Source organism: Blennius ocellaris (assembly GCF_963422515.1).
Source record: "Blennius ocellaris genome assembly, chromosome: 9".
Lineage (NCBI taxonomy): Eukaryota > Metazoa > Chordata > Actinopteri > Blenniiformes > Blenniidae > Blennius > Blennius ocellaris.
The window spans coordinates 8,699,723-8,715,630 of record NC_137658.1 but is presented as its reverse complement, the minus strand read 5'-3'; the positions used below and the strand labels follow the sequence as shown (position 1 = coordinate 8,715,630).

General features: G+C 43.5%; 3 protein-coding genes across 4 annotated transcripts in view; all 3 read left to right on the top strand.

Moving 5' to 3' along the window:
• LOC308134259 (protocadherin gamma-C5-like) overlaps positions 1-15,908 on the top strand; it is a gene marked incomplete at its 5' end in the record, with an annotated part of 44,885 nt that overhangs the window by 8,700 nt on the left and 20,277 nt on the right. The window contains one exon of one of the 2 annotated variants that reach the window (XM_080501920.1): positions 1,078-3,531. The exons of the other annotated variant lie outside the window; for it this stretch is intronic. Within the exon in view, the coding sequence (XP_080358046.1) occupies positions 1,078-3,531 (2,454 nt within the window). Of the gene's footprint in view, positions 1-1,077; positions 3,532-15,908 lie in introns of those variants that run through there. 2 annotated transcript variants of the gene reach the window in all.
• On the top strand, positions 4,739-7,207 carry LOC308134585 (protocadherin gamma-C5-like; the record flags this gene model as incomplete). The annotated part of the gene is made up of 1 exon (XM_080502360.1): positions 4,739-7,207. The coding sequence occupies one exon, from the start codon at positions 4,739-4,741 to the stop codon at positions 7,205-7,207; it is 2,469 nt and encodes an 822-aa protein (XP_080358486.1).
• Positions 8,169-14,072, top strand: LOC308134584 (uncharacterized protein; the record flags this gene model as incomplete). Its single annotated transcript, XM_080502359.1, has 3 exons — positions 8,169-10,622; positions 10,867-10,888; positions 11,584-14,072. The coding sequence occupies 3 exons, from the start codon at positions 8,169-8,171 to the stop codon at positions 14,070-14,072; spliced, it is 4,965 nt and encodes a 1,654-aa protein (XP_080358485.1).

Sequence of the window (15,908 nt, the reverse complement as noted above, 5' to 3'; positions counted from 1 at the left end):
TTTGTTTTATCTTGTGTGAAACTATGAAAAGTGAAGATACTCCATTGTGTCCCATTTGGGAACACGTCTTTGTGCGGTTCAAAAGGTGAAAAAGAAGTGATCAACCATGATGCTCTGAGTGCCAGTTGTTTTCTATTCCTCTGGAAGCTTATTATTTCACACTATTGTGCGTGAATTTTGGTGTATTGTTTTCTTCTCATCCAGAATGTAAACTAGGCTAGAACTACATGGTGTTTATTTAATCTTGTTTAATTATTTCCTCGGATTTATATCACTGCCACAATTGAATGGAACCTATTTCGTTTCAGAACCACGGACAGCGACACTGCGTTGATCTTGCCAAACGCTTAGATTTGTCATTGCTATCACTGACATTTCGGAATGTCATATGTGATTTTTTTTTTCTACAGTTGTGAATAAGCAACAATTAATGTGTGTGTGCGTGTGTGTGTCACAGCAGCAAGGCAAGATTAGAACGGGATCTACTTTGGCAGAACATTGAGGGCTATTTAATTAGCAGATTGAGATTTTTCGCATTTTTTTTTCCAGTTTCATTTTACTTGTTCGAGTACGGGTTCATTATGGAACTGTTTGTGGGAAAGGTAATAAATTTGCATTCTGAATGAAATCAGTCCTATTAAAAAAGACAATTTCCAGCCATGATTTTTTTTACCCCAAAGCTTTATTTTTCTATTCTTAACGCTCATTGATAATCGCAATGCTGTGCCATTTCATACAATACGAAGCCGTCATGCTGCTTCTTGAACATGCAGGCTGGGTTATTGGAGGCAGCGGAGTGATGTTCAACCAATAGAACTGTGAGCTGTACAAAGAGATCTACTCCCTCCCCCATCCATCCTCCCCACTGTAGTCAGTTGTAGCTTGGAGCCCGAGCTGAGAACAGGATGCGTTCTAACATTCGGATTAAATAATATACATGACATTTACATCTCACGATGTATAATTACAGATGTCTTCTGTGTGCAGCAAGATCGCCATTGCTGGATTTCCATATCGACTTCTTTGTTTTAAGGAACATATTGATGGGGAGATTCGTTGCATTGTAACGGACCGGGGATGACAAAGAAAATGGAATATCGAGGCTGGAGACGGCTGGCTCTTTGGTGGCATCATTTCTTTCTCCTGTGGAGTACTATAGACGGACAGACTCGTTACAGCATCCCCGAGGAGTTGGAACGGGGATCTCTTGTTGGAAATCTTGCCAAAGACCTGGGTTTAGGACTTTCGGACATTTTTGAGCGTAAACTGCGCGTCGCCTCAGAAGCTGGTGAGCAGTATTTCAGAGTGGATGCGGGAAAGGGTGAGCTGGTGGTGAATGATAGAATAGACAGGGAGGCTTTATGTGGACAGAGCACTAGCTGTGTTTTACCTCTGCAGGTTGTTATAGAAAACCCACTGCAGTTGCACCGGATAGAGGTTGAGATAAAAGATGTAAACGACAACGCTCCGAGTTTTCTCAAAAGCGATCATGTAATAGAAATTGCCGAATCCACCGTTGTTGGTGTTCGATTTCCCCTCGAAATGGCAGAGGACACGGATGTGGGGAGTAACGGGTTGAAAACGTACTCATTAAGCAAAGACGAGTGTTTCACACTAAAAATAAAAGAAATTGAAAATGGTAGAAAAACACCGGAGTTAGTATTAAATAAATCATTGGATCGAGAGAAAAAAGCCATTCACAATTTAATTCTCACTGCTATGGACGGAGGAAGCCCAGACAAGTCCGGGACCTCAAAAATAACAATAACAGTGCTTGATAGTAATGACAATGTGCCATTATTTGAAAACAATTTTTATAAGATTGCTGTTAAAGAAAACACTGCTAATGGTTCCTATATAATAACAACCAAAGCAACTGACGTGGATGAGGGTCCAAATGGAGAGATTGAGTACTCACTCGGTGTGCACACACCACCATCCGTGCAGTCCCTTTTTTATATAAATACATTGACAGGAGAATTGTTTTTGAAACGACAGTTAGATTATGAGACTCAAACTTCTTATCGTGTAGACATAACTGCAAAAGACAAAGGCTTTCCAAAGATGGAGGGTCATTGTAGTGTCCAGGTAGATGTTTTAGACGTAAATGACAACGCTCCTGAAATTGTCCTCACTTCAAAATCAACTTCGGTGCCTGAAGACTCTCGCAGTGGGACAGTGGTGGCTTTGCTCAGTGTCCGTGATCTTGACTCCGGTGATAACGGTAAAGTAACGATACAGTTGACCAAAGGTTCGCCTTTTGCTCTGACGCCGTCTTTTTCTAATAATTATGCACTTGTCACTAACGGGGCTTTAGACAGAGAAACCTTTCCAGAGTACAATATTGAGATTACCGCTACTGATTCAGGCTCCCCACTGCTTTCAACCAAGAAAATCATACCTGTTACTGTCACTGATGTGAATGATAACCCACCAGTATTTACCCAGCTCTTATATAATGTTTATTTGAAAGAAAATGGAGTACCGGGATCTATACTGTACTCAGTATCAGCTTCTGACGTGGATTCTGGTGAAAACGCTAAAATAACTTACTCCATACTGGACTCTAAAGTACAGGACGTCTCTGTGTCGTCTTATGTTTACATTAACTCGGATAACGGCAGCATCTACAGCATGCACTCATTTGATTATGAGAAACTGAAAGTGTTTGAGATTAAGGTTCAGGCAAAGGACCAGGGCTCTCCGTCTCTCAGCAGCAACGCCACTGTCCATGTTTTCATCCTGGACCAGAACGACAATGCCCCCGCTGTTATTTACCCCTCCTCCGCTGTCCTGGGCTCCCTCTCTCATCAGAGGATGCCGCGCTCCGCTAAAGCGGGTCACCTGGTTACAAAGGTGACGGCTGTGGACGCAGACTCGGGCCATAACGCCTGGATCTCCTACAAACTGGCAGAGGCCACAGACGCCTCTCTGTTCACCGTCAATCTGTACACAGGAGAGGTGAGGACTAAACGCGCTGCGTCCGAGCAGGACGACTCCTCTCAGAGATTGCTCATTGAGATCAGGGACGACGGTGAACCGGTCCAGTCCGCCACCGTCACGGTGTCCATCCTGGTGGAGGACGGTCTCCATGAACCGATCTTAGACCTCCGACAGAAAGCGGCCGAGCCCAGCAAGAAAACAGGCAGAATCACCCTTTATTTGATTCTGTCTCTGGCCTCGGTGTCCGTGCTGTCTCTGGTGACTTTCCTCATCTTAGCGGTGAAATGCATCAGGAGCAGCAGCAGCAGCGAGAGTTGCTGCACGAGACGGAGCGACTGTGATGATTACAAGAACCCCAACAGAAACCTGCAACTTCAGCTCAACACTGACGGACCTATAAAGTACGTGGAGGTCCTGGGAGGAGACATGTTGTCTCAGAGTCAGTCGTTCAGGTCCTGCATGTCTCCAATGTCCGAGTACAGTGATTTCACTCTGATCAAACCCAGCAGCACCACAGACTTTAAGGAGGTGATCAGTGTGCTGGATGCGTCGTTACCCGACAGCACCTGGACCTTTGAGAGCCAACAGGTGAGGCGAAATCTGTATTTGAAATCTGCATTGTTTTTGAATATTTTTATTTATTTGCTTGTATTAATCATTGGCGTTGATTTGAACCTCCCAGTTTCATTGATAAAGAATGGAATGCTGAGCTTTTCAGTTTTGTTTTGTCTGTTCGATATGAACCAAAATTAATACGAGTCGTGATATTATGTTCCATGTGTTTAACATGTTTGACAATTGATCAAACATCCATTTCATGCATATCTGAGTTATGAACATTTTGGCTGAATAACGCACAGGCATCATAACGTTGTAGCGTCGCAGACAGGACGTGTTTTGAATTTCTATTTACTATTCAGAATTGGTAATTATTCATATGGACTCTAATGCGTCATACACCACAGGGTTGTGATTAGTTGCAACATCTATCTTCCTCGTGAACACATCCTTAACAATATCTGCATTGAGCAGGATAGCAACGATGAAACAATAACAGAAACACAAAACCAACCGTTATAACTACAATAACTTAGATTCGAATTACCGGGAAATGACATCCCATAATCCCTTGGTTCACCAGCATCCCGCTGCAGTCTCAACATTGTTTTTATAAGCGCAAATTGTGTTATTGGTTTTTTTTATTGTCTGGTGTTATTTATTAATTTTCAATGTAAGAATGAAGTTTTGTTTCGTTAGTTGAATTCGAGTTAATTAATGCACTGTCAGGACTGGCGTTTCAGCTTCCCATTTGTTAAAAATTGTCTTTCTTTTTCTGAGATATATGTTGTATTTAATTGTGGCGATGATATGATATCTCAGCAACACGATCACGTAAAGAGACTTGTGGACTTTTGACAAACACGCCTCTATCACCCATTGCATTTAATCTAGTGGAATTCTCAAAAGGCCCAGCTATTTCTTTAACGGCATCACTCCGGCTTCTGCTTTATTGGACGATGTGAGAGACGCTCTGCTCCAATAGCATGCAGGACTGTACAAAGAGATCTACCCCCTCCCCCTCGCAGTCTCAGCATCACAAACATTCACAATGCAAAGGGCTGAAGGACGGTGGGATGCGTTCACCTCACGGAGCTGAGAATATATTCACTATTTTAAGCTTCCGACATGGCCCAAACTGTTTTGGATAATTTAGCAGGCGGAGACAGAGCGCATTGGAAGTGGATATTTACTTTGTTACTCTTGATGGCAAACAACATAATCTAACGGACCGAGAATGACAAAGAAAATGGGATACAAAGACTGGAGATGTCTGGTGCTCTGGTGGTATTTTTCCTCTCTCCTGTGGAGTACAGTAAATTGCCAGACTCGCTACAGCGTACCAGAGGAACTGAAACAGGGAGCTGTGGTAGGAAATCTTGCCAAAGATCTGGGTTTGGGATTAACAGATATTTTTGACCGTAAATTACGTGTCGCCTCTGAAACGGGAGAGCAGTACTTCACTGTGGATGCGGGAAAGGGCGAGCTGGTGGTGAATGACAGAATAGATAGAGAGGCTTTGTGCGGCAACAGCATCACCTGCGTTTTGCCTCTCCAACTAGTTCTTGAAAATCCTTTACATTTACACAGAATTGAGGTAGAAATAAAAGACATTAATGACAATTCACCCATTTTCCATTCAAAACAATTATCGTTGAAAATTGCGGAATCTGCTGCAGTTGGAACTCGTTTCCTTTTGGAAGGTGCGGAGGATTTAGATGTGGGAGGTAATTCAGTAAAATCTTACATATTAGCGAAAAACGAATGTTTTACTCTAAAAATTAAGGAGGTTGATGATGGTAAAACAGTCCCCGAGTTAGTATTAGAAAAGCCCCTTGATCGAGAGAAAAAGGCAGTCCATCAGCTGTTACTGACAGCTTTAGATGGCGGAAACCCAGTCCTGTCTGGTACCTCACAAATAACTGTGACAGTGTTAGACAACAATGACAATTTCCCGATATTTGATAAAAATGTCTATAAAGTATCCTTACATGAGGATTCTTCAAAAGATACCTTCGTAATCAAAATCGAGGCGACTGATGCTGATGAAGGACCAAACGGAGAAGTTGAATTTTCTTTTGGTCCACGGACACCAGACTCCGTGTTATCCGTGTTTGAGATCAATTCGCTAACTGGAGAAATACGCTTGAAAGGAGGGCTAGATTATGAACAAGCCTCGTCATATAAAATCGAAATTACTGCAAAGGATAAGGGGATTCCTACAATGGAGAGTAGTTGTCGTTTACAAATAGATGTTGTGGACGTTAATGACAATACTCCAGAAATCGTTCTTACGTCTGAACCACAGCCTGTGCGCGAAGACTCACCAACTGGTACTGTGGTGGCTTTACTCAATGCACGTGATGCTGACTCTGGTAATAATAGTAAAGTAACACTGAGATTACCCAAAGGCTCTCCTTTCACTTTAAAGCCTTCATATTCTAATAATTATGCGCTGGTTACCAGTGGTTCTTTAGACCGAGAAAGCAGGTCAGATTATAATATTGAAATAACAGCCACGGACTCAGGCTCACCTCCACTCTCCAGTAAAAAAATCATACCGGTCAAAATCACTGATGTGAATGACAATGCTCCAGTATTCACTCAGCGAATGTATAATGTGTATTTGAAAGAAAATGGAGTACCGGGATCTATACTGTACTCAGTATCAGCTTCTGACCTGGATTCTGGTGAAAACGCTCAAATAACTTACTCCATACTGGACTCTAAAGTTCAGGACGTTTCTGTGTCTTCTTATGTTTACATTAACTCAGATAACGGCAGCATCTACAGCATGCACTCGTTTGATTATGAGAAACTGAAGGTGTTTGAGATTAAGGTTCAGGCAAAGGACCAGGGCTCTTCGTCTCTCAGCAGCAACGCCACTGTCCATGTTTTCATCCTGGACCAGAACGACAACGCCCCCGCTGTTATTTACCCCTCCTCCGCTGTCCTGGGCTCCCTCTCTCATCAGAGGATGCCCCGCTCCGCTAAAGCGGGTCACCTGGTTACAAAGGTGACGGCTGTGGACGCAGACTCGGGCCACAACGCCTGGATCTCCTACAAACTGGCAGAGGCCACAGACGCCTCTCTGTTCACCGTCAATCTGTACACAGGAGAGGTGAGGACTAAACGCGCTGCGTCCGAGCAGGACGACTCCTCTCAGAGGCTGCTCATTGAAATCAGGGACGACGGAGAACCGGTCCAGTCCGCCACCGTCACGGTGTCCATCCTGGTGGAGGACGGTCTCCATGAACCCATCTTAGACCTCCGACAGAAAGCGATCGAGCCCAGCAAGAAAACCGGCAGAATCACCCTTTATCTGATTCTGTCTCTGGCCTCGGTGTCCGTGCTGTCTCTGGTGACTTTTCTCATCTTAGCGGTGAAATGCATCAGGAGCAGCAGCAGCAGCGGGAGTTGCTGCACGAGACGCAGCGACTGTGATGGTTACAAGAACCCCAACAGAAACCTGCAGATTCAGCTCAACACTGATGGACCCATAAAGTACGTGGAGGTCCTGGGAGGAGACATGTTGTCTCAGAGTCAGTCCTTCAGGTCCTGCATGTCCCCAATGTCCGAGTACAGTGATTTCACTCTGATCAAACCCAGCAGCACCACAGACTTTAAGGAGGTGATCAGTGTGCTGGATGCGTCGTTACCCGACAGCACCTGGACCTTTGAGAGCCAACAGGTGAGCAGAAGATGACGATTTTCTGTTTTGTTTTATCTTGTGTGAAACTCTGAAAAGTGAAAATACTCCATTGTGTCCCGTTTGGGAATACGTCTTTGTGCGATTCAAAAGGTGAAAAAGAAGTGATCAACCACGATGCTCTGCGTGCCATTTGTTCTGTATTCCTGTAGAATATTAGTATATTAGACTATTGTGCGTGGATTTTGGTGTGTTTTGTTTCTCGTCCAGAATTTAAACGAGGTTGGAATTACATGGTGTTTATTTCATTTTGTTTAGTTATTTCCCCGGTTTTATATCACTGCCACAATTGAATGGAACCTACTTCGTTTCAGAACCACGGACAGGGACACTGAGTTGATCGTTGTCATTGCCGTTACTGACATCTTTTTTAACAGTTGTGAATAAGCAACAATTACTGTGTGTGTGTGTGTGTGTGTGTGTGTGTGTGTGTGTGTGTGTGTGTGTGTGTGTGTGTGTGTGTGTGTGTGTGTGTGTGTGTGTGTGTGTGTGTGTGTGTGTGTGTGTGTGTGTGTGTGTGTGTGTGTGTGTGTGTGTGTGTGTGTGTGTGCATACATAGTATTCCAAAAGCTATTTTGTCTTTTAAATCCATGTAAAACATTTTGGCATCCTATTTTCAACCACTGTGGCTTTAAAAGCACTCACCTCCTCTGACTGGTTACAGGAGACTATGTCTGTGCGCCAATGAAGCAAAGCGCTTTACAAAGAGATCTAGTCCCTCCCCCACGCAACCACAGCAAAATGCACACTTTTGTTGCACGGGTATGATGACAGGCAGCGATGGTCTGCGAGGGTTTTTCTTTCTTTCTTTCTTTAAAAAAAATAATAACACGGTGTCATTTTCTTCTCATCTGATTTTGGATTGCTGTTTTGGAATACAGCGTCATGGAATTGGATGGTCAATTTCGGATTTTTGATCGCTTTACTTTCATTGGAAAATAATTCTAAAGGATACGGGATGACAAAGACAATAGGATACAGAGACTGGAGATGGCTGGCCCTATGGTGGCATTTTTTCTTACTTCTGTGGAGTACAATAGACGGACAGACTCGTTACAGCGTGCCAGAGGAATTAAAGGAAGGATCTGTGGTAGGAAATCTTGCCAAAGATCTGGGTTTAGGGCTTTCGGACATTTCTGAGAGAAAACTGCGAGTCGCCTCTGAGGCTGATAAGCAGTATTTCACTGTGGATGCGGGAAAGGGCGAGCTGGTAGTGAACGACAGAATAGACAGAGAGGCTTTATGTGGACAAAGTGCCAGCTGTATATTGACTCTGCAAGTTGTCATAGATAATCCCTTGCAATTGTATCGAGTAGAGGTGGAAATACAAGATATCAATGATAATTTCCCCAAATTCCCATCTCACGAGAAAATATTCCAAATAGCAGAGTCTGCTGCAGCAGGGACTCGTTTTCCTTTGGAAACGGCACAGGACCTTGATGTCGGAGTGAATTCAGTACGATCTTATATTTTGAGCAAAGATGAGTTTTTCAGTTTGAAAATCAAAGATATTTCCGGGGGTAGAAAAGTGCCGGAGTTAATCTTGTCAAAATCTCTTGACAGAGAAAAAAAGCCGAAGCATCAACTCCAATTAACAGCTTTAGACGGAGGAAACCCAGTCAAATCTGGGACTTGTCAGATAACTATAGATGTCATGGATATCAATGATAATTTCCCCTTGTTTGAGAAAAATATTTATAAAGTCACCATCAGTGAGAATAGCGTACCGGGAGCACCTATCATTAAACTTACAGCAAAAGATGCGGATGAAGGACTCAATGGAGAAGTAGAATATTCGTTTGAAACACACACAACAGATATAGTAAAATCCATATTTGATATTGATAAAGTCACCGGTGAAATAAGTCTGGAAGGAAAGCTGGATTTCGAAACAACTGCCAATTATGAAATCGACATATCTGCAAGAGACAAAGGAACTCCGAGAATGGAAGGCCATTGTACGGTTCATATTGAGGTCGTAGATGTTAATGATAACGCTCCTAATATATTTCTGACCTCTCAACCAAACTCCGTGTCTGAAGACGCACCGAGTGGCACAGTGGTGGCTTTAATTAGTGCTCGAGACCTTGATTCCGGTGATAACGGTAAAGTTACGTTACGGCTCCCAAAGAGCTCTCCGTTCAATCTTAAACCATCTTTTTCTGATAATTACGCACTGGTCACGGCTGGTGTTTTAGACCGAGAGGCATTCTCAGAATATAATGTTGAAATAACAGCCACTGATTTAGGTTCCCCGCCTCTGTCCATGAAGAAGGCGATCAAAGTCGCTATTACAGATGTGAATGATAATTCGCCCGAATTCACTCAGCCCTCTTATACTGTCTATTTAAAAGAAAATGGAGTGCCGGGATCGATTTTGTACTCAGTATCGGCTTCAGACCTGGATTCTGGTGAAAACGCTAAAATTATTTACTCCATACTGGACTCTAAAGTCCAGGACGTTTCTGTATCGTCTTATGTTTACATTAACTCAGATAACGGCAGCATCTACAGCATGCACTCGTTTGATTATGAGAAACTGAAGGTGTTTGAGATTAAGGTTCAGGCAAAGGACCAGGGCTCTCCGTCTCTCAGCAGCAACGCCACTGTCCATGTTTTCATCCTGGACCAGAACGACAATGCCCCCGCTGTTATTTACCCCTCCTCCGCTGTCCTGGGCTCCCTCTCTCATCAGAGGATGCCCCGCTCCGCTAAAGCGGGTCACCTGGTTACAAAGGTGACGGCTGTGGACGCAGACTCGGGCCATAACGCCTGGATCTCCTACAAACTGGCAGAGGCCACAGACGCCTCTCTGTTCACCGTCAATCTGTACACAGGAGAGGTGAGGACTAAACGCGCTGTGTCCGAGCAGGACGACTCCTCTCAGAGGCTGCTCATTGAGATCAGGGACGACGGAGAACCGGTCCAGTCCGCCACCGTCACGGTGTCCATCCTGGTGGAGGACGGTCTCCATGAACCCATCTTAGACCTCCGACAGAAAGCGGCCGAGCCCAGCAAGAAAACAGGCAGAATCACCCTTTATTTGATTCTGTCTCTGGCCTCGGTGTCCGTGCTGTCTCTGGTGACTTTTCTCATCTTAGCGGTGAAATGCATCAGGAGCAGCAGCAGCAGCGGGAGTTGCTGCACGAGACGGAGCGACTGTGATGATTACAAGAACCCCAACAGAAACCTGCAGATTCAGCTCAACACTGATGGACCCATAAAGTATGTGGAGGTCCTGGGAGGAGACATGTTGTCTCAGAGTCAGTCCTTCAGGTCCTGCATGTCTCCAATGTCCGAGTACAGTGATTTCACTCTGATCAAACCCAGCAGCACCACAGACTTTAAGGAGGTGATCAGTGTGCTGGATGCCTCATTACCTGACAGCACCTGGACCTTTGAGAGCCAGCAGGTGAGCAGATGACTGTAAATCTGCGATTGAATTTATGTATTTATCAGTTCTTGCAATTGTGTGTTGTGGTTTTCTTGTCATCTATATTTGTTAATTCGCTGGTCAAATGCTTGAACACCTTTGAAAAAAAGCCTTTGAAATGTAGCCTCGTTAGTGTCACTGACGACTAAATATTAGATGTGCTGTTAGTTTGCATAATAGGTGTTTTTTGCTCTACATACAGGACAAAAATCGTTTTTCGCAGTGCACGTCCAGCGCAGCAGAGCGTAATATTGATTTTGTAAACATGTTTTGGTTTTTTTTTCTCAATTTAACTTTTAGTATCATCTTCATATTTTTCTTGTCTTTTTAATAACTTAAAGCACAATACATATTGCATATCATATTCATGATATAGTAGAAAGGAAAATATATCATGAATATTCATAAATTAATAGTTTCCTTGATAACCAACGTAACAAATTACAACCCCATAATTTATCAGTATTAATTACATAGCAATATTTGTTTATTCTGCACGCATCCAATGTCTAATGCAAAACATGTCTAATGGCTGTGTGTTTTTAAGTTGAAACTCTTGTTTTTTTAAGTCTCCCCTTTGGTATTACACTTTTTAGTCATAAAGAAACAATTTATTCCCGTGTAATGTCAATATTACGACAGAGGAGGTATAGCAGCCTTCCCAGAAATGATGGAGCTTGGTGACTGGATAGTGTCGCTGCATGCTGGGAACCAATAGAATCCAGGACTGTACAAAGAGATCTTCTCCATCCCCCATTCAGTCTCAGGGTGGACGCTCTGTCAGCACTCAGAGGTGGAGAGCAAATGCGCCTATCACAAATTGTCTGCAGTTTAATAATCTGCGTTTTTCGTGCAATTGTGGACTGATGTATTATGGATTATTCATTTTGGCATTGGAATTAACGCGGCAATTGAGCTTGGAGACTAAATCAATGGGAAGTAACACATTCTAACGGATCGGGGATGACAAAGAGAAGCAGATATCGAGATTGGAGCTGGCTGGCGCTATGGTGGCATCATTTCTTTATTCTGTGGACTACAATAGACGGACAGACTCGTTACAGCGTACCAGAAGAACTGAAGCAGGGATCTGTGGTCGGGAATCTTGCCAAAGACTTAGGTTTGGGATTAACAGATATTTTTGACCGTAAATTGCGCGTCGCCTCTGAGGCGGATAAGCAGTATTTCACCGTGGATGCGGGAAAGGGCGAACTGGTGGTGAATGACAGAATAGACAGAGAGGCTTTATGCGGACAAAGCGCCAGCTGTGTGTTGCCTCTGCAAGTAGTACTAGAAAATCCATTACACCTATATAGGATAGAGGTGGAAATTAAAGACATTAATGACAATTCCCCTACGTTTCTTAGTAAAGAAAAAAATCTTAAAATTCCAGAGATGACAGCGGTGGGCACGAGATACCCATTGGAAACCGCACAAGACCTCGATGTGGGCAGCAATTCACTAAAGTTATACAGTTTAAGTAAAGACGAATGTTTCACTTTGAAAATGAAAGAACTCGCTAATGGACGAAAAGTACCGGAGCTTGTTTTAGACAAACCGCTCGATAGAGAAAAACAAAATGTGCATCAGTTACAGCTCACAGCGTCAGACGGAGGCAATCCCATCAAAACTGGAACATTGAAAATTACGGTGATTGTTTTAGACAATAATGACAATGCTCCTATTTTTACAAAGCCTTTGTATAAAATAACATTACCGGAAAACAGTCAGAGTGGATTTGTGCTGACAAAGGTTGAATCAACGGACCCGGACGAGGGTGTTAATGGTGAAATTGAATACTCATTCGCTGATCACACACCGGAGACGTTACGTTCTATTTTTCAGATCAATCAGGTGACAGGAGAGATTTTTCTTATTGGAAAATTAGATTATGAAAGCGCTGCAACACATGAAATAGATATTACTGCGAAAGATAAAGGAATTCCGGAAAATGAAGGCCATTGTCGTGTTCAAGTCGAAGTAAAAGACATAAATGATAATCCACCAGAAATTGTTCTAACATCAAAACCGAGCGAAGTGACAGAGGACGCACCAAGAGGCACAGTTGTGGCGTTGTTAACAGCTCGAGACCTCGATTCTGGAGATAATGGCAAAGTGACATTACACCTTCCAAAAGATTCACCTTTTAATCTAAAACCTTCTTTTTCTGATAATTACGCACTGGTTACAGCTGGTGCCTTGGACAGAGAGTCTTTCTCTGAGTATCATATTGAGATAACAGCCACCGATTTAGGTTCGCCCCCTTTGATGACCAAAAAGACTATTAACATAATTGTTACTGATGTGAATGACAACCCTCCTGCATTCAATCAACCGACCTTCGCTGTATATTTAAAAGAAAATGGAGTACCAGGATCTATACTGTACTCAGTATCAGCTTCCGACCTGGATTCTGGTGAAAACGCTAAAATAACTTACTCCATACTGGACTCTAAAGTCCAGGACGTTTCTGTATCGTCTTATGTTTACATTAACTCAGATAACGGCAGCATCTACAGCATGCACTCGTTTGATTATGAGAAACTGAAGGTGTTTGAGATTCAGGTTCAGGCAAAGGACCAGGGCTCTCCGTCTCTCAGCAGCAACGCCACTGTCCATGTTTTCATCCTGGACCAGAACGACAATGCCCCCGCTGTTATTTACCCCTCCTCCGCTGTCCTGGGCTCCCTGTCTCATCAGAGGATGCCCCGCTCCGCTAAAGCGGGTCACCTGGTTACAAAGGTGACGGCTGTGGACGCAGACTCGGGCCATAACGCCTGGATCTCCTACAAACTGGCAGAGGCCACAGACGCCTCTCTGTTCACCGTCAATCTGTACACAGGAGAGGTGAGGACTAAACGCGCTGTGTCCGAGCAGGACGACTCCTCTCAGAGGCTGCTCATTGAGATCAGGGACGACGGAGAACCGGTCCAGTCCGCCACCGTCACGGTGTCCATCCTGGTGGAGGACGGTCTCCATGAACCCATCTTAGACCTCCGACAGAAAGCGGCCGAGCCCAGCAAGAAAACAGGCAGAATCACCCTTTATCTGATTCTGTCTCTGGCATCGGTGTCCGTGCTGTCTCTGGTGACTTTTCTCATCTTAGCGGTGAAATGCATCAGGAGCAGCAGCAGCAGCGGGAGTTGCTGCACGAGACGGAGCGACTGTGATGGTTACAAGAACCCCAACAGAAACCTGCAGATTCAGCTCAACACTGATGGACCCATAAAGTACGTGGAGGTCCTGGGAGGAGACATGTTGTCTCAGAGTCAGTCCTTCCGGTCCTGCATGTCTCCAATGTCCGAGTACAGTGATTTCACTCTGATCAAACCCAGCAGCACCACAGACTTTAAGGAGGTGATGAGTGTGCTGGATGCGTCGTTACCCGACAGCACCTGGACCTTTGAGAGCCAACAGGTGAGCAGATAAAATTTGTAAACGTGTATATTTTCACTGAGTGTCAAAAGACGGTGAAAATACATACTTTTCCCGAACTAGCCGTGAATAGACATTTGGACACTTGCAAGGCACCGTATCGCTCATACATATCTTAAAGACCATCTGTTTTCCACTGATCGCAACTCTTAGTAGACAATAATTTAAATAACTATCGTTTATTTAATGGATTTTTTTTATTTGTGCGCAATAATAAAATATACAATTAATCTATTCAGTAATGTGGCGAACTAGTATAACTTAGAGTTTTCATCATTTCACCTGTATTTGTATTTTGATATTCTATTCAAATGCAGACGTAATATGTTCTATTAAAAAAATAAGATTTTTTTTTTTCATACATTAAAGTTTGTGGAGTAAATGTGGGAAGATCGGTGTGGTTTGAAAAAAGTTATATTTAGTTAGTTGTTGATTGTGCAATGGATGGCTTTTTTGACGAGAGCCAATATTTGTGTTAATGTAATAGTGTTGTTAGGACGATCCATCAAGGTTTTGAAACAAACGCAAGCACAGGCATGCACGCGCGCACACGTACACACGTACACGCACGCACACACACTATTGTTAATTCGTGTTTGGTCTTCTATACTGGTATTGAACACACATTAATAACGTGGTGGAACGTTTGTCCAAATGCTCTGTGAGCTTGTGACTGCTGCAGCTTTCTGAGTGTTTTTGTTTCGATATGGCTGAGAGCTATTGGTGACTGCAGCGAACCAATGGCATTCTGAACTGTACAAAGAGATCTAGTCCATCCCTCTTTTCTCTCTCGCCACCCCCACTGTGTGCACAACGAGAGGGGATGCCACTATTCGTCGATGGCGTCCGGAATACATATTTCATCTATTATATTTAAGGAATTGCTTCTGCGGGAAATTCTATTCTGACAATGACATCGATAACTGGATTATTTGTTTTTCATACAAGAATGGGAAATTGCATATTTTAACGGACCGGGAATGACAAAGACAATGGGATACAGAGAATGGAGAAGACTGGCTTCTTGGTGGCATTTCTTTCTCCTGTGGAGTACAATCGACGGCCAGACTCGTTACAGCATCCCAGAGGAATTAAAACAGGGATCTGTGGTAGGAAATCTTGCCAAAGACCTTGGTTTAGGACTATCAGACATTTTTGAGCGTAAACTGCGTGTTGCCTCTGATACTGGTAAGCAGTATTTCACTGTAGATGCGGGAAAAGGCGAGCTGGTGGTGAACAACAGAATAGACAGAGAGGCTTTATGCGGACAAAGCGCCACATGTGTTTTACCTCTCCAGATTGTAACAGAGAATCCATTACAGCTGCATCGAATAGAAATTGAAATAAAGGATATAAATGACAATTCTCCCATTTTCATAACAGAGGAGCGCTTTTTAAAGATTGCAGAATCCACTGCCACGGGCATACGATTTCCTTTAGATACTGCACAGGATCAGGATGTTGGCAGCAATTCAGTAAGGTCTTATACATTAAGTAAAAATGATTGTTTTAGTTTGAAAATGAAAGATTTATCAGGTAATAGACAAGTTCCGGAATTAGTCCTCGAAAAATCCCTAGACAGAGAGAAAGACAGTTTTCACCATTTATTATTGACAGCACTGGACGGAGGGACTCCTGTCAAAAGTGGAACCGCAAAAATTGTAGTGACTGTACTTGACAACAACGACAATGTCCCCGTTTTCAAAAGACCGCTGTATAATATATCAGTGCATGAAAATAGCGTCGTTGGCTCTGTTCTGGTAACAGTTGAAGCCACAGACGCAGACGAGGGTGTTAATGGAGAGATTACTTACGCATTTGCTGACCATA